We start from the raw sequence: 27,500 nt of genomic DNA, 5'->3' as shown, positions 1-27,500 counted from the left end.
ATATGCTGAGGATATTACTTTGTTACCAGGTTTTTATTAATTTGTTACCATGTTTTTATCACTTTACACATTGTATTTAAAAGTTGCGTTTAAGATTTATTTGATTTTATTTGAGCCTGATTTGAAACTATTGTAAAACATAACTATTATTGTTTAAATGTTTTACTTCAATCTCCACTTCATTTAAAAAATCTCCTATCAAAAAACCTCCACTTCCTTCAAAAAACCTCCACTTCCTTCAAAAAACCTTCTCTCCTTCAAATAATCTATTTTAGTGTGTGACATAAAAGTTTATTAAACATTTATTCAAAGGTTAATTAGGAAAATTAAAAGTTTATATTTTTTTTGTTTAATTTTTATTTGTTTTTAGTTATATTATGTAATTAATTTTTAAAACTATAAAATTCATTTTTGAAATTTTCAAATTTTCAAATTTAAATTTCTTTTTTTACTTTTTTTTTTTTTTTGCTTAAAATCAAAAAATTATCTTTATATTTATTAACTTGATTATAAGGTACAAGATTAAAGATGGCAGCAAGTTTAAAGATGGCAAATATGTTAACTTAAATAAGTTTTAATTTTTGGTATATAAAAATTTTTACATAATAAATGTTATCAACGAGATTAAAGAGAAATAATCTGTTTCTATCATGTTTATAAAGTCTTTGCTTTTTAACTGTATTCTCAAAGTGGGTGGTTAAAGTAAAGTCTTTTCCTTAAGCTTTTCTGCATTTGATAACTCTTTATATTAGTTTCAACTATACGCAACAGTAAAAATGTTCAAAAGATTTACAATGTTTTAAATTAGGACATGAAAACATTGGAAACCTTTGGAACATTTAGAAAATCAAGAGATATCATTTGATATCCTTAAATTTTGAGTTTGAGATGTTTTTGTGGTCTTAATATAACACTTTAATAAAAGTTTTTATCTATTAGTATTTATTTTCTTATATGATTCTTGTTTTATAGTTATATAAACTGCATTCATAACAAAACTTGTATTAAACATTTGCAAGAGTTTTTTTTGAAAAGTTTTGTGTGTATTTTTTTATCAAAGTTATTTATAAAGTTGGAACAGTTACTGAGAGTATACTCTATAAAAAGCAAATATTTTTTTTAATTTGGTAAGATAAAAATATTTCTATTATAACCTTTTTTATTCAAAAGTATTAAAAATAAAGGTTTAAAACATAAAGGTTTAAAAACTTTATTTTATAACAAAAAATTTTAATAATTTAAAGATATACTCTTGGTTTTAATAAATTAAAAATATACTCTTGGTTTTAGAAGCTAAAAAATCTGATATTTTCTGTCCAATATGTGATGAGGAAGTATACAAACCTCTATGTGGAAGTGATGGTCGCAATTATGCTTCAGAATGTTTATTAAAAAAGTTTGCATGCCAAAATAAAGCATTTATTGAAGTTTCTAAAAATTCACCATGTGGTATACCTTATTATATAATAAAAACAAAAAGAAAAAGTGTGTTATTAAAATTAGTTGTTTAATAAATATTTTCATTAAAAAAACTTTTTTTTTTTTTTAAGAAATTTCTGAACCTCTTGAGTTGGTCATTGTCATTGATAGCTCAGGACCACAACAGTTACTTGACACAATAAAAAATTTCATTAAAAACTTTATTAAAATCCTTAATTTGGAGGAGCTGAGACTTAAACTTGTTAAATATTCAAAAACTTTTGAAGTTTTGGCATCTGTCAAAAATAATTTGAAGCCATTTTTAATGGGTTTGCATTTGCTCGGAAGTAGCTCAATGTCTGGAAATCAAAACATGAAAAATTTGCTAAAATTGGACCTTTTTACAAAAGAAAAAGTATCAAAACACCTCCTCATATTTTTATGCTCTCAGTTTGAAAAAGATAAAAGTGCTCTTTTAGCCTCAGAAGAACTGAAAAAGTCTGGTGTTGTTATTAATATTATATCATTTGGTTATCAAGAAGCCAATTTGGCTGAGATAGCTACTAGTAATAACCATTTAGTTGAAGTAAATGAGAATCAAACTTTACCAGAAATCTTTGCAGACATATCAACCAATTTAGTTATTGGAAGAGGTAAACTTTCAGAATTTAAAAGTAATGCAACAAAGATATAGTTTTTTATTTTTCTTTACATATTTCTTTATACACTTATAGTTTATTTATTTTTCTTTACATATTTCTTTATACATATCTTCAAATTTTTTAAAGGAATTTCAAAGACAATTGATGTTGGATTTGTGTTTTCCAGCTCCAGCAATGCTACATTATTTACAATCCAAAAGCAAATATTTTTTTCTATAATAAAAAAATATCATATATCAGAAGACAATGTTAATATTGCTGTTGCAATTAACTCAGCCTCAGCTGCAAGGTTGTTGTTTTCATTGCGTAAGTATTTCTCAGCAGAAGAAATAATAAATACTTTGTCTAAAGTGGATGATTTTAACAATGGTCAACATTTGGATTCAGCTCTGTCAATTATAACTAAAGAGCTTGCATTTGAACCAATCACACGGTCTTATGCAGAAAAAATCATTGTTGTATTTATTTATGATGTTAAACAAAATCTTGAAAATGCTTTTAAAAAGATCGGTTCAAAGAACATAAAGGTTATACCAGTTTATATAGGTTCAAATGCAGGTCTTAAAAGTATTATGGCTAATCTTCAAAATCTACAAAGTGATGCACTGAAGCATTTTTTTGATGCTTCTAATGATTATAAAATTAATGATCTTATTAAAGAAACCCTATCTGGTATGTTTTTGGATATATTAAAATTTAAAATCCTGAAAGAAAAAAAAAGTTTCAAATTTTTATTTTATTTAAACACTGCAATTTTATTATTAAAAAAAATATTTTAAATATACAAAAATAACTTTGTTTATAACTATACAAATAGCTATACTAAATTAGTTTGCCACTAAATTCTGGTTTCCTTATTAAAAAATTAATTCCCTTTAGACCAATGTTTGTATAGCAATTGTGATCACTATTCTACATGCCTACCAACTCTATCTTCATTTGAATGCGTATGCCCTACTTGTGATGATAACTACTCTTTAGTCTGTGGTTCAGATCATTTAACTTATGCCAGTGAGTGTTGGCTAAAAAAGACTTCATGCGAACAAAAGAAATTTGTAACTCTTGTAAATGAAACATCTTGTGGTAATTTTTTTTATTTTTCAAGTTTTAGAAAAATAAAAATACGAAAATATTTTTAAAAAGTTTTGTTATTATTATTATATTTTTTTAAGGAATTTTTAAACAGATTTTTTATTTTCAGGATTTTCTGGTATGCTTGATATTGTTTTTGCTGTTGACACTTCGAAAAATGTAAAGAAAGTTAGTGTTATGAAAATCAAGTTACTTCTCAGAGAAGTTTTAAAGCAGTTTTTTGTTGGAGATGGTATGGTTCGTATCTCAATTGTGTCATTTGGAAACTTCACAAAATCCACTTCTTTTAATAAAGCAATAGCATATGATGAAATTTTAAATCATATAACAGTTTTGCCTTTTGTTGGAGGAAATCCTAATTATAGGACGTTGATCAAGCATGTTATAGAAGATATTTTTAAATTGCATGGGGAGATACAAAGTATAAAACCAATCAACAAAGTAAACAATCAAGTTTTATCAGCACCAAAAATATTTGTTGTTTTTGCATCTAGCAAATCACACAAAGATATTTTAGAAACATTTGAAAAATTTCAAAAAGATATTGAACTTTTAGTAGTCAATGTGGTGCAAGATAATTCAATCGTGGTGCAAGATAATTTAATAGAAAATTCTGATTTTAAAAATTCCAATGTTAAGTATACATTAACTGAGCCAGAAACACTTCCTGGGATTGTACCTATCATTGATCAACTTGCAAATAAGTTTAAAGGTATTATTTATTTAGATTTTATATGTTACTCAGTTTTTTAGGTGCAAAGAAGTTTTTATTTTTTTTTTTACGTAACTTTTTTTTTTAGATGAAGAAATTTTAATTGATATGGGCTTACTTATCATTGTTAAGGACAGAAGAAATACTAAATTAGTAGAAGACTTTATTGAAAAACTTATTCAGAAGTACACTATATCCAGTGAGAAAAGTCGTGTTGGTCTGTTATCTTTTTCAAACGGAGTATTAGAAATCAGAAAAAAGCTAGACGAGTTTGTCTCAAATGATTTATTTGTAGACTTAATCAAACAAACAATACCTTACTTTGGAATTCCATCAACTTCAATATCTGAACTACCTGCGGTATTAAAAAAATTGTTTTCATTCGATCATGGAAGAAGAAAGCAGGTTTTTTTCTTAATTTGCGATAATAACTTAGACATTCCTACAGAGCAGTTTATGGCAATTTTGTATTCAGGGGTTCATCTGTTCAGTATTTTGTTTGAAAATAATCTTTATAAACTCAAAACCAATAGCTCTTCAAGTTATCTTGTAAAAGAAGATCCTTTTCAAGTTGTTTTATCTGTATCAGATGCTATTCAATCATGTAAAGTTGTTTTTATAAGTTTATTTTATTGATAAATTTGTGTAGTTGTATAGTGATAGAGTGCACACTATATGTCATTAGTAGCACGGCATATTTTTCTTTGTAAATGTTTTATTGTTTTATTTTTATTTTAGATTCTTGTTTTATGAAAAAATGTTCATTCTATGGAACTTGTGTACCAGTGAATGGCCTTGCTACATGTATATGTCCTGTGTGTGAAAGTAGTTATAAACCTGTATGTGCAAGTGAAGGTCAATCATTTGCATCTTTATGTCATTTGAAAAGGTTTTCATGCATTCACAAAATTCATTTACAACATCTGAAATATGGACCATGTCGTGAGTTTCATTATTAATTTTTAATGTTATTAATATAATGTAATAATGTGTGTAAGTATATTAATAATATACGATGATAATGACATACTTATCAAATAGTAATTTTGAGTTTTGATTTTTTTTAGAGCTTCAGATTAAAAAGCACACAGCTTTTCTGTTAAATATTGACAGAATACATGCATATAGTGTTGTGGAGTTTATTAAGAGCTTTGTAAATATCTTTGATTTAACTACAAGTTCGATATCAATTGCAAACAATAATAAAATTTTGATACCTTTTGAAGATGGAAAGAATCTTGCTTTTATGAAGTTAATATTAAAAGATCTTTACGACTTTCCAATTGTTTTGAGTTTAGAAAAAGTTTTAACCTTCTTAGAAGATTCTCTGATTCCACAATTTGATGCATTTTCAGAAAGTTCCATTAAAACTGTAGTTGTATTTACATCAGTTAAAAAGAGTATTGTTATTCCAAGAATAAAGCAATTTAAAAACAATTTAAATCTTATTTTTGTTACAATTGGAGATATGCTTCTTGAGAAAGATTCTAAATTATTTACGAGCCAAAATCATATAAGACACATTGATGCCGCTGAAAAGGTTCCTGAAATATTCCCTGAATTAGAAAAAATTATCTCAAATGAAACAGGTAAAGCCATTTGAGTTTTGAGTATAATATAATTTTTCATTAAAAAAGTTATTTTATTCATATACTTATGAATTATTACATATTCATTTACAGTATGCATTAAAAGTTTATATAATGATTTATCATACCATTTATTTTATATAATGATTAATCATACCATAGAATCCGGTTAAACTTGACTCTCAAGGGAAATATATTTATTGTCTTAATGAATGTCACAATTATGCAAAGCTCCTAATGTCAGACAATTTGGAAATATCTAACTTATTGAGATCTCAAGACTTATCAAATGTTGCTCAATACTTAAATATTATGTACATATATGGAACTTGTACATATATGGAACATATGTACATATATTAACTTTATGTGAAACATATATCAAATAATATATACTATATAAGGAAAATATTGATTTTTATTTCAATGGCTCAAACAACTCTTTTTCAAATAGCTTTGAAGCATTTAAAGATACTCTTCTAAATTCACTCTGAGTAAATATTGAAATATTAACAAAGATATTAATGGCTACTTTACAGCCTTCTAATTCAAATTTTCTGTTGCATTCTCTGACCCACTTTTTAAATAATTAATCCAGCTTCTTTTTTCTTTTTTTTTGCGCACATTAACAACAGATATTTCTTTTAAAACAACAGAGTTTATTTGATTTCTCAATAGCAAACATTGAAATTTTTTCTGTATACATGTTTGCTGCAGCAAGCCCTGTTAGCTGAATCTTGCAATTCTTGCTTCCATTACATTTCTCAACTTTCAAATGCACTTTTTTTTGAAAGTGCTTTATAAAAAAAACCAAACTCATCTCCATTGAATATACCGTCATAATGAGACAATATTCTTGGTAAAGTAGTTTCCCTCCATGCTGTCATGTTATTGCCAACATCTTGACCTTCACTGTAACAAAAGTAGAAAAGCAATTTCATTTCAACCACCCATAAGGTGTCGCAGTCAAGTTCTTTATCAAAATGCAAATCTTTGAATGAGGTTTCAGAGACAGGAATGTTTTGATGTTGAATCGGACTCCTCATTTAGGAAGGCTCTTATCCTGACTCTTTTTGCAAAAGTTTTTATTTTTTTCAACTTCTTGCTTTTTTTTTCTTTTATCTGTCCAAACAATTGGCTCCATTTAAGTGATACCCTGGTCAAGTCATACCCTGGTCAAGTCATGCCCTGGGTATATTTGCTTTGACTAGACTTAAGTCAATGATTTTATAGTTAATTAAGGTATGACTTAAGTCAATGATTTTATAGTTAATTAATAGAGAAAGATCAAGGGGAGTTGAAAATCCATCCAACTTAGTTGAGTCCCACTAATCCAGGTTACAAATTTGCAAGGTTCTATTGTAGTTTATTTGTAAAAACATTTTCAAATTTTTAAAATTTATGTTTTTTCAAAGTTTCAATTTTTTTCTCATTTTTCATGTTACATCCTTGTTTTTAAGGCTTCGCTGTTTTATATTAGAATGTTTGCAATGATTGTAATACTGTTCTTATTTAAAAAATTAATTACCTGTGAATACCTAATAATATTTTAATCTTAAACATAATTTAAAGTTAACAAATTTAGTTTAATAAAATAAAATAAAAAACTTTTTTTTAATTTTAGTAAGCCAACGTAAATACACGCACGCACACACACATACACACGCATATACACACATGTGCTTACATACATATAAATGTAATATTTTTATACTTGTTCAGTTTTAGCTAAATGCAGTGATGAAACAATATGTGATTTTCATTCTCATTGCATTGTTTTGCATGAAAACATTGTTGAATGTTTGTGCCCAGTTTGTAATGATAAGTATAAAATTGTGTGTGGTTCTAATGGAATGACATATGCAAATGATTGTTGGTTAAAGAAGAAATCTTGTGAAGTCAAACAAAAAATTGACATTTTAAATATTGGACCTTGCAGTGAGTTAATTACCTGAACATTTTTGCTTTCTTTTTAATATGTTTTTTTAAATAAAAAACTTAAATTAACGATTAAGTAACAAATTATCATTTTTTTTTTTTTTTTTTTGTTTTTTTTTTTGTTATTCACCTCCTCAAGGCAGAGAAGGCCACTACAGATGAGGAGGCTACTTAATAGTGGTTATAACCCTCTCTCAACTCTATAACTCCGAAACACGAACCTTGACGAACAAGGCCGCTGCGCGGAGAAACAAGTTAAGCGCGGTACCTCTCGCTTCTAAAGCGAGCGCTTTACCACTACACCACTACCGCATTAATTTAATTACCGTTTTAATGATTATAAATACTTTTAAGATTATTTCTTAGTTTCATTACTTATAGTAGCTGTTATGTTACTTGTAGTAGCTGTTATGTTACTTATAGTAGCTGTTATGTTACTTATAGTAGCTGTTATGTTACTTGTAGTAGCTGTTATGTTACTTATAGTAGCTGTTATGTTACTTATAGCAGTTGTTATGTTACTTATAGTAGCTGTTATAAATCTTATTAACAGGTATCTTTGTGTCCATCATGTATCTATATTTTATATCTTTTTTCTTTCGTAGCAGTAAATGTGAGTTTCAACATTGCTTTTGCACTTCCTTTAGTGTCTAGCTCAGAACACTTTTTAAAAATATATAGATTTACAGAAGCAACAAAACAATTGTTTAATAAACCATATATTTCTTCATGGTATACTTATGGAAAATTTGACAAAAGTAAAGTAATTGATCTCCCATCTGTTGAATTTATTCGACAGCCAGCTTTAGTCAATGTTCTTAATAATGTAAAAACTAGTGGATTTCTTGTTGCTTTTATTCATGGCAGTTATGCTACTAATGCTAGTGACATTCAAAATTTGAAGACACAGCTCAAAAGATTAAAAGAAATTGATTGTAATGTAATTATAGTTGCTATAGGAAAAAACTTGGAAACAGCACAACTTTTTGATACAGTTATTTCTGTTACTGATGCTGAAGAGCTTCCTGGAGTCTTGGAAATTATTGAAAAGAAAGTTGCAGCTATTGTGTTCAAAGGTTTTTAATATTAGTTATTTTTAAATATTAATTTAATCATGTTTAATAGTTTTTTATTTTCTAATGTAATATCCTGGTTATTATGGCATTTAAAATCATTGTTTGTATTCAAAATATTTTTAGATAAACTTGATCTTGCCTTTGTTTTTGGTGGATCAAATGCTGAAAATTTTGCTATTCAAAAAGAGTTTGTTCAAAAAATTCTTGAGAAAAAAGTTATAACCACTGAAGCAACAAATGTTGGTTTACTTTATTATGGCGATTGGCTATTTTTTGACTATAAAATTGCAACTCACTTAGTGAAATCAAAACTTATGCATCTGATTAACACTAAAAACATTGAAATAGCTATTGAGGAAGCTTTGCAAACTGTCAGGTTGGTGTTTTTTGAAGATAAGACTAAAAGTACAGAGGTAGGTGCAAGATATGGCTCCTTTAAAACATTGGTTGTTTTTATAAACAGCGAAGTGTCAATTCTTGCCCAAAGAGAAATTTTAAGAATGCAAAAGGAAGGTGTTCATGTTATTCTTGTTGTGATTGGTGAAGTTGAAAATATTGAAAAAATTGAATATTTTTTTAAAAGGAATTCTAGTTTTTTTCATTTTCATGATAATTTTGTAGACCCTAAACTTGTGAGTGTTGCTGCAGATAATTTAATACTTGGTAAGATATTTTTCTTTGAAAAGAAAAATGCTATTGTCTTTATATCTAATATATAAACAAGTATTATATATAAACAATGTAATTTATAAACAACTATTATTATAAACTGAAATGTAGGTAAGATTAATTTATTATTTGGTTTTAACTTTTGCTCTTTTATGATAATTTTTTAAATTTTTGAAATGAAAATTAACAATGTTTTTTTAATGTTTATAAATAATTAATGAAATTTATTTTTAGGAAAGTGTGACCACGATGCATGCAGCAACAGCAAAACTTGTGTAATTAAAACTAGTCGTGAAGTTGTTTGTTCCTGCCCTTATTGTGATGAACACTATGAACCAGTTTGTGCTAATAACGGTCTTTTATATGCTAGTGAATGTGAATTAAAAAAGTCTTCATGCAAACAAGGCATAAATATGATTGTTGTTAGCAGCGATGCATGCTGTAAGTTCATTTTAGGGTCTCAAGATAAATGTTTTTATTTTAATTTATTATTGCTTAATATATTGATATCTTTTTTTTAAGATATAAAAGCATTTAAATATATACATATATGTGTATATATATAAACACATACATATATTCATACATTCATATATATATATATAGACACACATATATAAATATTTACACATATATATATTTACACACATATATATTTACACACATATATATATATATATATATACATATATATATATATATATATATATATATATATATATATATATATATATGTATATATATATATATATATATATATATATATATATATATATATATATATATATATATATATATATATAAATATATATATATATATATATATATATATATATATATATATAAATATATATATATATATATATATATATATATATATATTAACACATATATATATATATATATTTTAGCATTAGCTTCCAGTGATATTTTCTTTGTTGTTGACCTCTCTGGTAGTACTTCTTTCAATGACTTGAAGCAAATAAAGTTGTTTTTGAAATCAATATCTAAAAGTTTTTTGAGAAACTCTAGATTAGCAATTGTTGTGTGTGGAGACAAAAAAGTAAAAACAATAAAAACCTTAGATTCTAAGTTTTCTGACAATGCTATGGATCAAGTTATAGATCATATTCAAAGTTATGGTGGTGACAGTAATCTTCAGGATGCTTTGAATATAATACAAGGCATGATAGATGAAAATAATTTTAAAACAACCTTAGTTATTGTGTTTACAAATGGTGATGTTTCCCAGCCTTATTTGTTAAGTTCAGCTGTGAAGTTAATAAACAAATTTGCTAAAACAAAGTTCATTGTTTTCAATGAGAATCAGTACATCATTAATGAGATAGAAAGTCTGTTACCTGGTGATGTAATATCTGTTTTTGGAACTGCAAACTTACCTGATATCTTCGATGATGTCCATAATTATGTACTTCAATCAAATGGTTTCTATTCTTCTAAACAATTTTTTATATTTAAAAAAATAAAATGCTTATATCAAATTTTTTTTTATATATTTTTGTAATTTTATTTTTATTACTTTTTTTAATTATTGTATAATTGATTTTTAAATTGTTATAAAATTTTTTTTTAAGGTGCTGGAGTTATATTTACCTTTATTTCAAACAATAATTCCAAAAAAAATTTTGCCATGCAAAAACATGTTGCCTTAAATATTTTGAAAAATATCAATATGGCCTCCACTACTTTGGCAATTGTTACTCATAGTACCAAGTCATATTATATGTCTAATAAAAACTTGACTGAAGAGATTTCTAACATCATGTTTAGCAGTGATGTAGATGATAATATTAATTTGTACAGGCGGACAAAGGCATTATTGAAGGTAAATAAAAACACAGTGGTGTTTTTCTATGGACAAGAATTTATGCAAGATTTATCAAAAGAAGCAAGGGATGTACTAAAAGAGATGAAAAATACAAATTTGGTTTTTGTTGTTGTTGGTGATATATCGCAAAAACATCAAGATGAACTAATTTTAATAGTAGGGAAGAAAGAAAACATTATTAGTATTAAAAGTCTAGATGAATTCACAGAAGACATGGTTAAAAAAGCTTTCCAAAGTAATGTTTATATATTGTTTTCTTTATCAAAATACTTTTTTAATGCATGTTTTTTATTGATTTTTATTTTTTAAATGAAGTGTGTATTGAAAGCTGAAAATTACTCCGATCTGTAACATTCATTTTCTTGAATCTTTTTTTGCACCTTTTAAGCAATTTTAACAAATTTAGGTCCCTGCAAAGAATCTCAATGTAATTTAAATGAAGTGTGTGTTGAAAGCTGGGATGGCATGGCATTGTGTGTTTGTTCTGAATGTCCTTCATCAAGTTTTGAACCTGTTTGTGGTGATGATGGAATGACATATGCAAGCTATTGTCATTTGATGGCCAGTTCATGTAAAACTGGAAAGAAGATAAACTTGCTTGAAAAAAAATTTTGTGGTATCAAAATAAAATTAGTTTTTTGTTTTTATTTTTTTTTTTTGCTTCAATATGAATAATAAAAAAGTTTTTATTTTTTCTTTTGATAAATTATTAACTATTTATGTTTTGCTGTATTGTTATATATTGTCATAAGTTATTATAGTTAATAATATATTAGGTTATATATATATATATATATATATATATATATATATATATATATATATATATATATATATATATATATATATATACACACATATATATATATATATATATATATATATATAACTTTTACGTACTTTTATACCTTGGTAATATATGTTTTAAATATCATATTTTGAATGCAAAATGAAATGCAATTTTCATTATGTATTTACTTTAATTAGATATTTATGAAGTAACTTTCCCTACAAAAGTTGCGCTAGCCATTGAATCATCTATGAGTGAATTTGAACTACAAATTGTCACCAAGTATTTTTTGGAATTGTTGCAGATGTTCAATTTAAATTCAAAGTTAATTCATTTGGACATTATATCATATAGTAAAACTATAAAATGGTTTGATGATCTTTATGAAGAAGATGTCTCAATCCTGCTCAATAATTTTCAAAAATTGCAAGAAGTTCCTGATAAAGAAGTAATGTTTAAGTTTATGTATGACAAAGTTTTTACTAGCCCTGATACTAAATCGCTTTTGATTGTTGTGAGTAAAGTAGCTGATACCCTTGATGTTGGTTATAATTACTCGCTTGCCCTTCAAAAAAAAGGTGTACAAATAATATCTATTGACATCAGTAAGAACAGTGAAGCAAGTCAACTTCCTAAGCATTTTGGGTTAATGGAAGTAGAAATTGCTGAAAAAATTGGTATTTTATATATTTTTTTATATTTTTTATTTAAAATTCTAAATCTTTGTGATGTATATATTTTACAATGGCTTGAATTAACAAAAATGTTTCTATGTGTCTACTATAAACTACAAAAATTGTGTCTGTGGCTAACTTCAATACATCAAAATTCATTTTGATGTATTGCCATCACAACAGCTCAATACATCAAAATTCATTTTGATGTATTGAGCTGTTGTGATGGTGTGTTAAGCTGGTGTAATGATGTATTGAGTTGATGTTAAGGTATATTGATCTGACGTGATGGTGCATTGATCTAATGTTAAACATATTTAAATTAAAATTAAGTTTAAAGAATTTCTTTTTGTATGTTTGTGTTTTTATTTTTTATCAGTTTTTTAACTTTAAAAACCCAATATTTTTTTGTGATTTAGTCTTAATAGATTTTTATTTTTTAAATTTAATTTAAAGGTTTGCTAAAAAAGCTGGATCTAATTTTTTTACTTGGTGCTAATGGAGAAAACCGAATTGAAAATTTTCGGATTTTAACGCAGTTTATTAGAAAATTAACGTCAAAGCTTATTATATCTCCTGATATAGTCAGAGTTGGGATTGTCTCTTATGGAAGCACATCACTTATTGTCAGAAGACTAGATGATTTTCAAAATCAACTGGAAGATGATTTATCAGGTTTGATAATACAAAATGAAGGTTTTAATGCTAAGGAGCTGTTTTTTATTTTAAAAAATGATTTACTTCTTAAAGCTCGTGAAAATGTTTTGAAAACTATTTTATTTTTCACAACCAATGATAAACCAAATTACTTGAAATTGAATAAAATCAGTGAATTAAATTCCAAAGTTGTTGTTGTTGGTTATGGTAACAATGTTGAAGCATCAAATTTAATGCAAATTTCTTCATTAAAAAGCTCATTATTTTTACCAAAGAATGCTTTTGATATTTTTGAAATAATTCCAGATGTGCAAATAGAAATTTTTAAACCAGGTATGTTATGGTTTTATGCAATGTAAATAATATTATAGTTAAGGTTTGGGTAAAAAATATTTTTTCAAAATAATTATGTCAAAATTAATTAATTTTAATTTTGAAAAATATAAATTACTAATAGTTAAATTAATTTTTCTAAATATATACGTAGCATCTTGCACATTTGAATGTCATAAGTATGGCAAGTGTTTGAATACACCTTTAAAAGGCAAAAAATGTTTCTGTACAACTTGTGATGAACTTATTGAGCCAGTTTGTTCTGCAGATGGTCACACATATGCAAGTAAATGTTATCATGAAAGAATTTCATGCTTGCAGAATACTAATTATGACATTGTTAAAGATACAGCTTGTGGTAAGTTTATACAGTTTTTAATTGAAAACTTAGTTGTTTTCAAAACAACATAACATGACTTTGTGCAACGAGTGACCACATAGTATATATATATATACACACACACACACACACACACACACACACACACACACACACACACACACACACACACATATTTGTGTGTGTGTATATATATATATATATGTGTGTATATATATAAATATATATATATATATATATATATATATATATATATATATATATATATATATATATATATATATATATATATATATATATATAACATGCAATTTTTTTATTTTATTTTTGGGATTAGGTCTTGATAAAAAGTTTGAAATAATTTATGCACTTGACATTTCAAAGAAAACCACAACAAGTAAATTTAAAAAGATGTTGGATTTTGTGGATGCCTCTCAGCTTTTATATACATCCTCAGAGAAAAAATCAAAAGTTGGATTTGCAAAGTTTAGCAATAGTATTGAACTTTTACTATCCATGGATACTAACAGAGTAATTGAAGCCAAATCAGTATTAGGCAATCCAGAATTCAAAGGTGAGCAAGATTTAGTAGTACCTCTGAGAGATGGCTCTTTGTTTTTTTCAAGCAATCCAGATTTTACAAAAGTTCTTATCATATTGTTGTCTGGTAAAAATTCAAAACTAGATTTTGATGTCATTCTGAAACAAAAAAAAGCTGTTCAAGAAAAAAAAATAAATATAATAGTTGTATCAATGGATAAAAAGTTTAATGATCTGCAGGTTATTGGTGGAGCAAATAACTTTATCATTCATAAAGAAGAGGACTTGCCTGAGGCATTAACAGTTTTAGAGAGTATGCTTGGTGCATTTTCAGGTAATTTTAAATTTTTGGAATAAATCTTGCATTTTTTCGGCGTGATTAGCATTTATTTTTATTTTATTTTTTAATAAACTTGATGTTTTTACCAATATTAATAATATTTCATTTGATATTTGGCAATAATGTTTTATTTGTATTAAACTAATGTATTATTAAAATTTTTGTAACTTATAACTTGTTTTTATAGTTGACATTCCTAAAACCAACCTAGTTATAAGTCTTCCACATTCAATTTATTTTAATTCAATTAAAGAAAATATTAGTGCAGTAATTCAATCATTTACAATATCAACTCAAAGTATCCAACCTGCATTCTTAACATATGGAAAAGATGTGAAAGTTTATTCAATGCTAAATCAAATAGTGGATGCTCAAAGTACAAACAAAGTTATAACATCTTTACAAAACCCTATAGCTGGAGATAAAACTTTAGAAGTCCTGAAAAAGGCTGAAGATTTATTCAAGGAAAGTCTTAGAAAGGATGTTGTAAACATACACTGGTTAGTGTTGACTGAAAATCTGAAATCTGTATCGTTAATTAAAAGTCAAATTGAAGCATCAAAAGCAAAAGGCATTAAAACACACATTTTCGTCACTAATAATGTTGATAAGAATCAAATTACTAGTTTAGTGGGAAACAATAATTTCAAAGTTTTATCTTTTGGTGATCCCAACAAAGAGAAGCATTATAAATCAATCTTTGTTGACTCTCTTAGAAAAGGCAATTTAAACTTTTTTTAAAAAATGTTTTAAAAAATATTTTGATGCTTAAGTATAATAGAAAAAAGCATATTTTTATAAAAACAAGAATTTTTTTTTAGATGTTTGTTCAACAAAAAAATGTGAGTTGCACAAAACTTGTGTAACAAAGCAAGATCAGAGTTTTGAGTGTGTTTGTGCTCAGTGCCAGCAAAAATATAATCCAGTTTGTGGATCCAATGGAAAAACATATGCTTCAGAATGTCATCTCTATCTTGAAGCTTGTCAATTCAATAGATCATTAGTAACAATAAAAAATGAATCCTGTGGTAAGAAATAAAAATATTTTGAATATTTTTAAATATAATTATTTTTTTGTTAACTTTTCGTTTTTTAAAAACATTATAAAACAATATGTTTAGGGATCAAAGGAGTTTTAAAAGTAATAATTTTGGTTAGTAACTATACAAATATGACAGAAAAAGGTTACGATTTTCTGAAAGATTTCATCAAGGCATCTTTATCTTCATATGAGCAAGAAACAGAAATTGCTTTTGTTTCCTTTGGAGCTGAGGTCCCAAAAATTAATTTAAATTTTACAAAAATATTGTTCCTTAACAAAATTAAGTATTTGATAGATGCAACCGAGATATCATCTCATAAAAAACAAACAAAGAGAGTATCTAGCAATGACAACTTACAAAATGGCCTGAAATTTTTGGTTGATAATGATTTTTTCAAAAAGAAAAATGGAATTCGCCAAATTCTTCTTATATTTCCACAACCTAATGACATTGCAACATCCGATTCTGAAGCAATTATTAACAAGATCAAAGCCTCAGACACCAAAGTCATTGTGGTTGGAATAGCAGGTGCAAAAGATAATGTTTTAAAATTGTCATCAGATGGAGATAAGTTTCTTTCTGTGCCTAGTTACAGTGATTTATTATTAAACCTTGGCAGTCTAGAAACAACTATTGGTCAAGTTACAGGTAAAAATTTACAGTAATACTTAATATTTTACAGGTATATATCTGTTTCTAACATAATTTGAAGTTGTATATATATTAATATTTTATTTGAAACAATATGTATATATATATATACATATATATATATATATATATATATATATATATATATATATATATATATATATATATATATATATATATATATATATATATATATATATATATATATATATATATATATATATTTATAACCTCTCTCAAATAAAGCAAAACTATTGCAAAAAACTATTTTTTTATTTTATTCTAATTTTTCCAAATTTTTTTCTTATAGTTTTCTAGAACTCTCTTCAATACCTCTAAACTATTCATCAACCCCTCTAGCTATTGCATAACCCCTTTAATTATTGCTTAACCCCTCTAACTATTGCTAGATATTAGTAATGAGGTAAAAGCTATTGTTCTTAACATATCAATAGCTTTTGAAAAAGTCTTTGTATCAACTATGAAGCCTATTACTGGTTATTTTAGTAGCTAATCTTATTTTTCTACATTTGTGTGCATTTGTGTGATTGACTGAGGGTTTGAGGTGTAATTATCTACATTTGAAGGTCATTTATTACAGCAAAAAAAATTTTTTTTTAATATTAATAATATTTTTCTACTTTATCTATAAAAGTGTTTGGAATAAAGTCCACATTTTATAAACTAAAGTGAGCAAAATATATTTTCATAGTGCTGGCATAAATCATATGTGTGTAGTATTTCTTTTTATATTTTTAAGGATTTGTTAATGAAAGAATTGATATTGGATTTATTATTAATGGTGAATCACAGTTGACCCTCACAAAACAAGTTCAATATATTCAAACAATGTTAAAAGACTATGTTATTTCAAACACTGCAACTCGATTTGGTGGTATTTTTTCTTGTAATAATAAAAACAACATTATTTTTACATTTCAAGCTGGTATAAGTAGCAAGTATATATCAGAAGCTTTAAGCAGTTTGCAGTTTAAATTTGATCAAACAGATCTGTTAACATCAGTAAAAGAGGCTCTTGATTTGTTTAGCTCATCTAAAGCAACAAAGAAATTTCTAATTTTATTTGCCAACAGTTCAATGAATAGCTCATTGTTGGGTATGATAGTAAAGACTGCAAGCTCAAAAAATATTAAATCCATTGTTGTGTTGATGAATAAAACAGATGAAATGACATATAACACAGATAGTTTATTGGTTTTAGATGCAAATGAAAAACCACAAAATATTATTAATGAAGGTTATTTAAGTTTTTTAATAATAATAACAAAATATTAACTTTTAGTTTTAAAATTAATTTTAGTTATTTTTTTACATCATAGATGCCTGCTTTCAAAAGAAATGTAGTTATTACTCAATTTGCATACCATTTACACACACTGTGAAATGTGTATGTCCACTATGTTCATCTAATTTGTACGAACCTGTTTGTGGATCAAACAAAAAAACTTATGCTTCCCTTTGCTTTTTAAAACAGGAAGCTTGTGAGCAAGAAAAAAATATTGAAGTTATAAAAACTTCAGCTTGTGGTATTTTCTTTTTTCTTTTACTAATATGAAATAATGGTAAAATTTGTAAACCATGAAATGGTCAAAAAATGTGTTAGTTTATTATGTAAAATATTTATAAATTTTTTTTTATTGTTTTGTTGTTTAACCTTTTTTCTTTTTTTTTTACAAAGGTGTTTCAAAGCACATCAGTCTGATATATATTTTTGATACAAATATGGATTCTGTATCTTTGGAAGCTCTTAAAAATTTTGCCATTTCATCTCTTTTATCATATGATATTTCGATGCAAGGTACCCAGCTAGCTGTTTTTGAGTTAAACTATGAAGATATTTTTGTGTCTTTGAAATTTCAAGATAATCAGTCGATTGACATAGCTAAATCTGCAATATATAACATTTTACCCTCCAAAAATTCTAAAATTGATCAAAATGCCCTTATTCAATTAATAAAGAAAATGTTTTCATTACAAGTAGCAACACAAGAATCAGAACACAAAGTTTTGGTGTTTTTTACATCTGGATATACTTACTCTGAATCAGATTTGCAATACTGGAATAAAAATCTAGCAGGTGTTAACACAATAGCAGTAGCAATTGGAGGTTCAATAGAGTACTTTAGTAGTTTTGGTGAAACTATTTTTATAGAAAATCCTTGTGCTTTGTTAAAATCATTTGGAAAATTAGAAAGTGCTGTTGAGAAAGTAGTTGGTAAGTTTTAACTGCTAAAAGGAACCAGATGTCTTGTTTAAACTATTTAAACTAAGAAATTTAAAGATAAGAAAAAAGTCACTTTCAAGATTTGTTTTCATTTTTTAAAACTCAGGACATTAAATAAATTCAGTATAAATACATCTAAATATATTTAAATTAACTTAAATACATCTAAATATATTGAAATTAACTGATTTAATTTGATAAACATAAACATAAATATAATAAACATAATATTAAATTAAAAAATATAAAAAATTATTAAAAATTAATATTCAAAAACCATCTGTCTTCGAGCAGTTGAGTAGAGATGGTATCTCATGATAGAAATGGTGTCGCAATAAAAATTTCTTAGGCAAAACATTTTTATCAAGTGCATAGCTAATCTTGTTTTCCTGTTTGTAAAAAAAATGACATGTCATTCTAATTTTTAAAAACTCATTCAACGGGTGATGCGGAAGTTATCGGACAAAATAAAAACGTCAATAACTTATTTATAAATAAAAAAACAAACTACTATTATATTTTTTTAAATAAAGCATTTATCTTTTATTAAAAATATATTATTTTTTGTATGAAAAAACACCACCATCTGCAATTGATCTCAATTTTCCTCTGACGCCTTTCATATGCGACTGTAAAAAGTTTAAATCAATTTCTTGTAGTTTTAGTTTAATGCGATCAATCAAAACTTGCTCTGTTGAAGCTTGCCAATCTCCCTCGTAAACCTTCTGTGCCAAATGTCTTCAAAAATTTTCAATTGGTCGTGCTTGAGGCACATTTGGGGAATCGGATTCTTTATCAACGTAATAAACATATTGAACCATCCAATTTAGGGAATCTTAAATATAATGAGCTCGGACATACCACGGTCAGATATGGTTATCCACATTAATAATTTTTTTGGAAATTTCTCTTTTCCTATAAACGAACACTTTCTGGGCATGTCTTTTTGTTGTTTGTGTAGTATCCAGAATTTCCAGGCATGTTGTCCCCTGAAAAACAAAAGTATTTTTCGTCATTGATGACTAGAAGCGATTTTGTGTTATAGAGTTGGTTAACTAGTTTCCTGCTTCTTTTCTTTGCCTTTATTTGTTGTTCTATAGTGTATTTTGGAGTCTTTTCCCGTTAACTGACAACCAATTGTCGATTGATTTACACCGAATTTAATACCTATTTTTCTCTGACTGACCCCTTTTTGATTGTTGACAAGTCTCGTTAATTCGGCTTTCTTTTCTCTAGTTCAGGATGTTGGACGACCAGGGTGCTTTCTATCAGAAAACGATTGAACAGTTTCAAGTCTTTTTAGGTTATCATATATTGTACTTCGAGCAAATCCTTCCTTTTCAAAATGATTTACAATTTTTTTTTTTTATATTAGGTTTATTTACAAAAAGTATTTTTAGTCGCTTTCGAAAAGATTCTTGTTCAGCTGCATTTAACCTCATTTTAAATAATTGTGTTTCAAATAATAAAGTTTATATTTTATAGAACGTATATGTCTACGCATAAAACCACAAAAACTAATTATTATGCTCAAATAATGAAATTAGGATTTGTCCGATAACTTCCGCATCACCCGTTAGGTTGTTCTGACTCCTGACCACCCAGCCTTCTTACTACTATTAACAAAGTCTTTGAATCCTTAATTAACAAACTTCTAATATTATACCTTGAATCTAACAATTTACTCTCTAACAATCGATATTTCTATCAATGCAGATCTCCTTGTTCTACTCCTGACTTGGTAACCATCATAACAGAAAGATTTTATAGTGCTATAGATGCAAGCAGAGCTTTCAAGGCTAATTTATTGCAATTGACATTTCATTAAAGTCTGCCATAACAGTATAAAGTTGTTTTATATAGTGTATCTGGGATAATTTTTAAAATTGTTGTATCATTCCTTTCTAGCTGCAGTGTTATCCTTGATAGATAATATAGCTTCAACAATCATCAATCAATCATCAATTAGTTGTTTACTACTAATAATTATCACAGCATCAATGAATGGCAAAACTCTAACTGAATCCTCTGTTTTACATTTTCTTAAATTGTTTATTACTATTGACCTCTTATGAAAACCTTATATACAAATCATCACAAAGTATTTGCCTCTTATTTTGTGTTTTTTTCTCCTGATTTCAGTCTCTACTTCTACAAATCTCTTATTTGTCCTTGTACAGAATACTGCTATCATATTTAAGCTGTTCTTCTAATGAGGTCCTCCCTTTTAGACAAGGTCCATAAATGCTTAGTAAATGTAGTTGGCTAAGTTTGAACCTTTGTTCTAATGCAATATGGTTGCATCTCATTCTCTTCTGTATGAATGCTAATATTGTTGTTGATCAAGTCAGGTATTCACTAAAATTGCGTTCTTATTTGTAACTATTCCAACATGTAGTTTTTTCCTTGAACATCAATGATTTAAAATTTCTTCTTTCTCAATGTTTTCATTTTACAGTTTTTGTTTCTTCTCATATGTCAACTGCTTTCTTGTTTTTAATTCTCTTCTTTGCTTTGTGCTCTTATATGTGAGTATACTTAAATAGAGGTTGCTTGCAGGCTTTTTCGAATTGTATTCAATTTAAAAACAAACAAAAAATTTTCAAATAAAAATGTGCCTAAAGTATGTTTAAAGTATATCTAGAAACTGAAAAAACATTTATAAAATATTTTCTCAAAGTTAGATTTTAAAAAAATGTATTAATCTTTTAAAACTGAAATACTCATTGAAATGTGTACTTTTTACAATGAATCTACTTTTTAACTATTCGAGGTTTTAAATAAACAGGAAAGTTATTCTTGATTGTTGTTAATTTTTTATTTATATATATATATATATTCTTTTAAAATCATATTCTTGTTATACGATATATTAATAATTGTTAAATTTGATTAAAACGGCTGCGTATAAACATTTTGTTTTAAATATATTTCGATGTAAATATATACTTACATCGAAATATATTTAAAACAAAATGTTTATACGCAGCCGTTTTAATCAAATTTAACAATTATATATATATATATATATATATACATTTATATATATTTGTATATATATATATATACATTTATATATATTTGTATATATATATATATATATATATATATATATATATATATATGTATATATATACATATATATATAATATACATACATATATATTAACATATATATATATATATATATATATATATATATTATATATATATATATATATATATATATATATGTATATGTATGTATGTATATATAAGTATGTATATTGCTTTCTTTTTTTTTTCTTTTTTTTTTTGTTTACAATACTATACAAATGAAATACAAATAATTTTTTTAGGAAAAAATATGGATGTATTTAATTCAGTTAATTGTACATTTTATTCTTTGTATACAATAAATGACAAGAAAAAACCATCATGTATATGTCCATTATGCATTGACAGTGAATATTCTCCAGTATGTGGTGATAACGGTGTTACATTTTCAAATAAATGTTATATGAAGAAGTTTATATGTGAAGAAAGAAGAATGGTTACAGTTGTTAAAGAAGAGTCATGTGGTACAGTTTTTTTTATTTGTTAAATATTTGTTTAACTTTCAAAGTAAAAAAGTTGCTTAGACAAACTATTAAAAATGTTTTACTTATCTGAATTATGAAACAAACAAGATCCAAAGCAATGTCAGGCACAACAATATTTTTTAATATATAAGTATTATAGAAACATACATTTAGATAAAAAATATAGTAAAGTATATAATATATATTGTGTTCTATAATATATACAATATGGAGAAAAAATTTGAAGTTAAAGTTTGTTTTGTTTATTTGTGTAGTTTTTTTTTTTAATTTTGAAACATTAAAAGCTCAAAAAGTTCAATTTGTAATCTTTGGATTGTCAGCACAGTACTTGCACTTTAACAATCAAATGACTCTTTGATTCATAGACTTTTTCCTCTTTGATCTGTAGACTTTTTCCTCTTTGATCCATAAAATTTTTTCTCTTTGATCCATAGACCTTTTCCTCTTTGATCCATAGACTTTTTCCTATTTGATCCATAAACTTTTTCCTTTTTGATCCACAGACTTTCTCCTCTTTGATCCATAGACTTTTTCCTTTTTGATCTATAGACTTTTTCCTATTTGATCCATAAACTTTTTTCTCTTTGATTGATAGACTTTTTCCTCTTTAATCCATAGATTGCAAACAGGAAGTTGTATTTGGGCAAAGAACAGAAGAGTTAGTTCGATTTAAGGTTCTCAATATTTGGATGGGCATTTTTTAATAACCAATTCTACTTTATGGCCCCCTTATGCAACTTTTTTTCATGTTTTTGAACTTTTCTCAAATAGTTTAAAATTTGTGTACCTCTTTTTTGTGTGTGCAGAATAAGCATGGAGTGTTTTTATCTCCTAAAGCAATAGAGTTTGTTTTATTTTTCAATAACCAACTTTGGGATTTTTTGCATACATGTTAGCCAGCAAGCCAGTCATGCAAATCTTGCAACTCTTGCCTACACTACGTTTATTTTTCCTTTTAAATGCATACAGCTTGTTAAAGATGCTTTATAAAACAAACCAAACTTATCTGTATTGTTTATAAGAGTTGTAACAAGGCATTTTATTTACATTTTATTTTTCTTGCTTTTATTTTTGGGGGGTTTTGTTATTGTAATAATGATATTGCATTGTATGTTTAACCTTTTTTTTGAGGTTTTGTTATGGTAATAATGATATTGCATATTGTATGTACAACCTTTTTGTTTTTTGTTTTGTTATGGTAATAATGATACTGCATTGGCATGTACAACCTTTTTTTTGGTTTTGTAATGGTAATAATGATATTGCAATGTATGTACAACCTTTTGTTATGATAATAATGATATTGCAATGTATGTACAACCTTTTGTTATGGTATTGCATAATATTGCATAATACATTGTACAACCTTTTACTCAAACTTTTAGTTGAATTTTAAATAAATTAAAACAAAATGAAATGATTGAAATAATTATTTCTTGTGCAAGGTAATTTAATAGATAATAAGAAAAAAGATGTTTAAAAAAAATTTTAAAATATGAATCGGTAAAATATTTTAAATTGTAAAAATAAAAATAGTAGTTTGTAAAACTCTGACTTCAGACAGGTTGCGAGTTAGCAATTCTACTTTACTGATAATTTTTATAATTATAAATATATTAAATGTATAAACTTTCTTATAATAGTTTGTATAATTTAGGAGTTTCTAAAGAAATGGATGTTGTGTTCATGTTTGATGCATCTGACGAAATGACACAATTGAGTTTTGATAAAGCTAAATACTTTGCTGCAACCTTGAGCAAATCATTTGATACGACAATCATTCAACAGACTGTTGTAGTATTTAGCCAAGAACCAGAAGTTGTGAACTATTCTTTTTCTAAAAGTGAATCAGTAGAAGGTATTTTAAGAAACCTTAAGTATAAAGGTGGCCAAAGAGACTACAGGAAAGCATTGAAATATATAGTGGAAGATATCTTTGATAAGAAGAAATCATTGCTCAAAACTCCTTCTCAATCACAAATTTTGTTTGAAAAAGTAGTCATTTTGTTTACTTCCAACTCAAAAGGAGCGTCTGACGATGAAGATTTATCATTATCTTTAAATTGGTTAAATGTTCAAAAAATTAGACTCGTTTTTGTGTCAGTAGACGGTGCATTTAGTGATGCAGTTAAAGATATTGTTCATACTAAGACTAGCTTGTTACCTAACATTTTAGGTTTAGTTGAAAGTAAAGTACGAGGAACTGGTAAAATATTTTTTTGCGTTTCGATGTCACTATGTTATTTTTATAAGATATATTATTAGATAACAGAATAAATAATTAAATAACAACAGTTATTAATAATATTTATAGTATAAATAATTAACATGTTATTATTAATAATATAATAAGTAATATATTACTATTATTTAATAAACATATCATTAAATATTTTAATTGGTTAAATTTTTAACCCTGAAAAATATGTGTGTATATAGTATACAAATATTATAATTAAAATAATATAATATGATACAATATATATAATATGAGCAAATTTTAAAAAAATATTATTTTTTTATTTTATTTTATATTGTTTGTATCTATATTATATATGCAAATATTTTTTAGGGTGTCTTGAATTTTTTTATTTTAATTTTGAAAACAGAAGGTTAATTTTAGTAAAAAAAATTATTTTTATTTATTAAATATTTGGTAAACTCAATATTATGTTGAAAAGTCATAAAAGTGATCATATAAAGTGAGTTTTTGTGAAGGTTGTCTTACAAAAAATCCAGCAATTTTTTCTAATTTTAGAATGTAACATAGGTTGTATTGTTTTTTACCTGGTTTAATAAAATTGTAAAATAATGGGAATTGTAAAATAATCTTTTTTTTGAAGAGTTTTAAAAGGATTCTGGATAAAAGATAATAAAGTATTTTAGTTGTTGCTTATTATAACAAATTTGTTTGACAATTGGTTTTAAATTAAAGACCAATTCTGTATTACAAATAATTTTTTAAATAAACAAACTGTTTTAGTTTATTTTACTCTTTTTAAGAATCTTTGAAGAATCTAAAACAATGAGTTTAAGACAAGCGATAAAATTTTTCTAAAATCATTTAATAATATTTACTTTGTGTACTTTTTAATTTTTCTTTTTTTTATGATTATATATATAGTTTTTTTTTTTTTAATTTTTTATAAATTGAGTTCATCTAAATTTCAAAAAAAAAGTTTTTTAATTATATTTTTTCCTCTTTAATAGTCATATTTTCTAGTTAAACACGCTACTTATAATTATTTATTTTGTTATCATGGTTGTAGGTGTAGCCATGGATTTTGCTGTTGTATTTACTGGTTTTGATTCAGCTGATAGGTTTAAAAAGCAAATCATGTTTGGGGCAAAATTGTTGGAAAAGTATAAAATCGCGCGATTACATACTCATATCAGTGTCCTAACATATGCCAACACATCAGCTGTTGAATTTGATTTCAATACAGGAAATGATTACGATTTAGTTAAATACAATCTACAAAGTTTGAACAATCCTGGTCCAACTTATTATATAAAGAGTATTCTTGATACTTTAGGATACAATGTTTTTACCAGAAGATATGGTTCTCGACCATTTGTTCATAAAACTGTTTTATTATTTGTAAATGAGCCCAAGTATGAAATTGCAGCAGTTGCCAGTGGAAAAAAACTTGAAAGTCTTGGTATTCAATTAGTAATAGTTGCATATGGTATTAACGTTGACAAAGTTTATCTAAATCAGTTAGTTAAGAACTCAGATAATTTATTTTTTGTTGACATAGAAAAACTGAATGAAGAAGATCTTTTACGAAAAACTCTTCCAGGTATTTTCTATAGTTATTTGCCATCAGTTTTTTTTTAAGTAAAAACATTTTACTCATAAAAAACTCATTTATCAAAGTTACCAACCATAATAGTTGCTAAAAGTTTTAGTAACCATAGTTACTAAAAGTTAGTGCTCACCTTGATTCATCATTAATAAAAGTTTACAAATTCTTAAATTGAGTTTGGTTATCAAGAATATTTGAAAAGTGCAAAATTTTTGAATAATTAAAATAAATATTATTAAAAAAACGTAAAACAATTAGTAATAGTATTATTATATAATTAATTAATTGTTACAACATAATTATGTTATAACATTATAATATATGTTATAACATTATAATATATGTTATAACTTTATAATATATAGAATTACAATATTAAGTTTTTAATATTAGTTGATGTAACTCTAACATTTGGTTTAATGGTTTGATTGGCTTTTGTTTTAATGTTTTTATTTTTAGTGCAAAGAAATAAATTTTGAAAAATTTTCCTTGTTTACTTTTAGGAATTTTTTTTTTAACAATAATTGTTTTTTTTGTTTTTTGAAATTGCTGTTATTGACATTGGGTAAAAATTAGGTATTAAATCAGGAAAAAAATTGCATTTGAAACAGCTCTAGTTTTTAATGAGAAAATTTATAAAATGTGTTATTAATTTAATTGAATTATTGACCATATTTTTTAGATAAATGTTCTGGTATTGAGTGCCATTTCTTTTCTAAATGTGTTTCAATCGCTGGCCAGCTTGAAGAGTGTGTTTGTCCAATTTGTTCTCAAGATAATCAAGTTGAGTTTGTGTGTGGCAGTAATGGTCAAACATATGCAAATATATGTAGTCTTAAAAGAGATTCTTGCATTATGAAAAAGGAAATAAGTGTTATAAAAAAAAGTGTTTGTGGTAATATTATAATTATTTGTATCAACAATGGTTTTTCATACAAATAATTATTTATATTTATTAAAAATATTACTTTTAAAATTATGTAAACACGTCCAATAATTATAAAATTTTTTGTTTAATTTAATCTGATTTTGCTATTTAGGAATTTATAATAGCATTGATGTTATATATGCTATTGATACATCTGATGGTGTAAGTATGGATACACTTGCAAAAATGAAATCTTTTATTGTTCACTCTCTTTCATTGTTTAACAAAACAAGAAATGCAGTTATACAATATGGAAGTGAGGCAGAAGTTTCTTTATCGTTATCATCAGGCATTAAACCATCTGATGTTGTTAAAATATTTCAAAATCTTGAACCTAAAGGTGGAGAAGCAAACTTTTTAAACGTTTTTGCTAAGGTGAATGAGGTACTAATGGAACCAACATCTGCAGAGTATTGCATTTTAATTTTTATAATGAATAAAGTTCAGACTTTGCCATCAACTGATAACTTAAAAGAAAATTTAATAATATCTGCAGTGTATCTTGAAGAAATTGACAACATAAATTCAAACGATTTTGTCACTAAACCTGGTCTGTTTATTGT

The 27,500-nt window shown here is 25.7% G+C and overlaps 1 protein-coding gene across 2 annotated transcripts in view; it reads left to right on the top strand.

Annotated features, from left to right (window-relative positions):
• The window catches only part of LOC100208216 (uncharacterized), a 137,312-nt gene that overhangs the window by 91,400 nt on the left and 18,412 nt on the right, over positions 1-27,500 (top strand). For both annotated transcript variants that reach the window (XM_065799082.1, XM_065799081.1), the window contains exons 41-71: positions 1-29; positions 1,291-1,449; positions 1,551-2,072; positions 2,208-2,753; positions 2,961-3,164; positions 3,283-3,885; positions 3,974-4,489; positions 4,624-4,827; positions 4,953-5,474; positions 7,197-7,412; positions 8,018-8,488; positions 8,612-9,151; positions 9,392-9,598; positions 10,069-10,602; positions 10,753-11,241; positions 11,413-11,622; positions 11,994-12,473; positions 12,927-13,460; positions 13,615-13,818; positions 14,138-14,674; positions 14,868-15,401; positions 15,502-15,708; positions 15,802-16,371; positions 17,135-17,632; positions 17,715-17,921; positions 18,074-18,610; positions 21,958-22,179; positions 23,858-24,406; positions 25,470-26,003; positions 26,692-26,904; positions 27,050-27,500. The exon at positions 1-29 is cut by the window's left edge and continues 508 nt beyond it; the exon at positions 27,050-27,500 is cut by the window's right edge and continues 65 nt beyond it. In XM_065799082.1, coding sequence (XP_065655154.1) covers positions 1-29; positions 1,291-1,449; positions 1,551-2,072; positions 2,208-2,753; positions 2,961-3,164; positions 3,283-3,885; positions 3,974-4,489; positions 4,624-4,827; positions 4,953-5,474; positions 7,197-7,412; positions 8,018-8,488; positions 8,612-9,151; positions 9,392-9,598; positions 10,069-10,602; positions 10,753-11,241; positions 11,413-11,622; positions 11,994-12,473; positions 12,927-13,460; positions 13,615-13,818; positions 14,138-14,674; positions 14,868-15,401; positions 15,502-15,708; positions 15,802-16,371; positions 17,135-17,632; positions 17,715-17,921; positions 18,074-18,610; positions 21,958-22,179; positions 23,858-24,406; positions 25,470-26,003; positions 26,692-26,904; positions 27,050-27,500 — 12,249 coding nt within the window. The remainder of the gene's footprint in view (positions 30-1,290; positions 1,450-1,550; positions 2,073-2,207; positions 2,754-2,960; positions 3,165-3,282; positions 3,886-3,973; positions 4,490-4,623; positions 4,828-4,952; positions 5,475-7,196; positions 7,413-8,017; positions 8,489-8,611; positions 9,152-9,391; positions 9,599-10,068; positions 10,603-10,752; positions 11,242-11,412; positions 11,623-11,993; positions 12,474-12,926; positions 13,461-13,614; positions 13,819-14,137; positions 14,675-14,867; positions 15,402-15,501; positions 15,709-15,801; positions 16,372-17,134; positions 17,633-17,714; positions 17,922-18,073; positions 18,611-21,957; positions 22,180-23,857; positions 24,407-25,469; positions 26,004-26,691; positions 26,905-27,049) is intronic.

The sequence above is a fragment of the Hydra vulgaris genome, chromosome 06, assembly GCF_038396675.1.
Source record: "Hydra vulgaris chromosome 06, alternate assembly HydraT2T_AEP".
Lineage (NCBI taxonomy): Eukaryota > Metazoa > Cnidaria > Hydrozoa > Anthoathecata > Hydridae > Hydra > Hydra vulgaris.
This window is presented reverse-complemented; position numbering and strand designations above follow the sequence as displayed.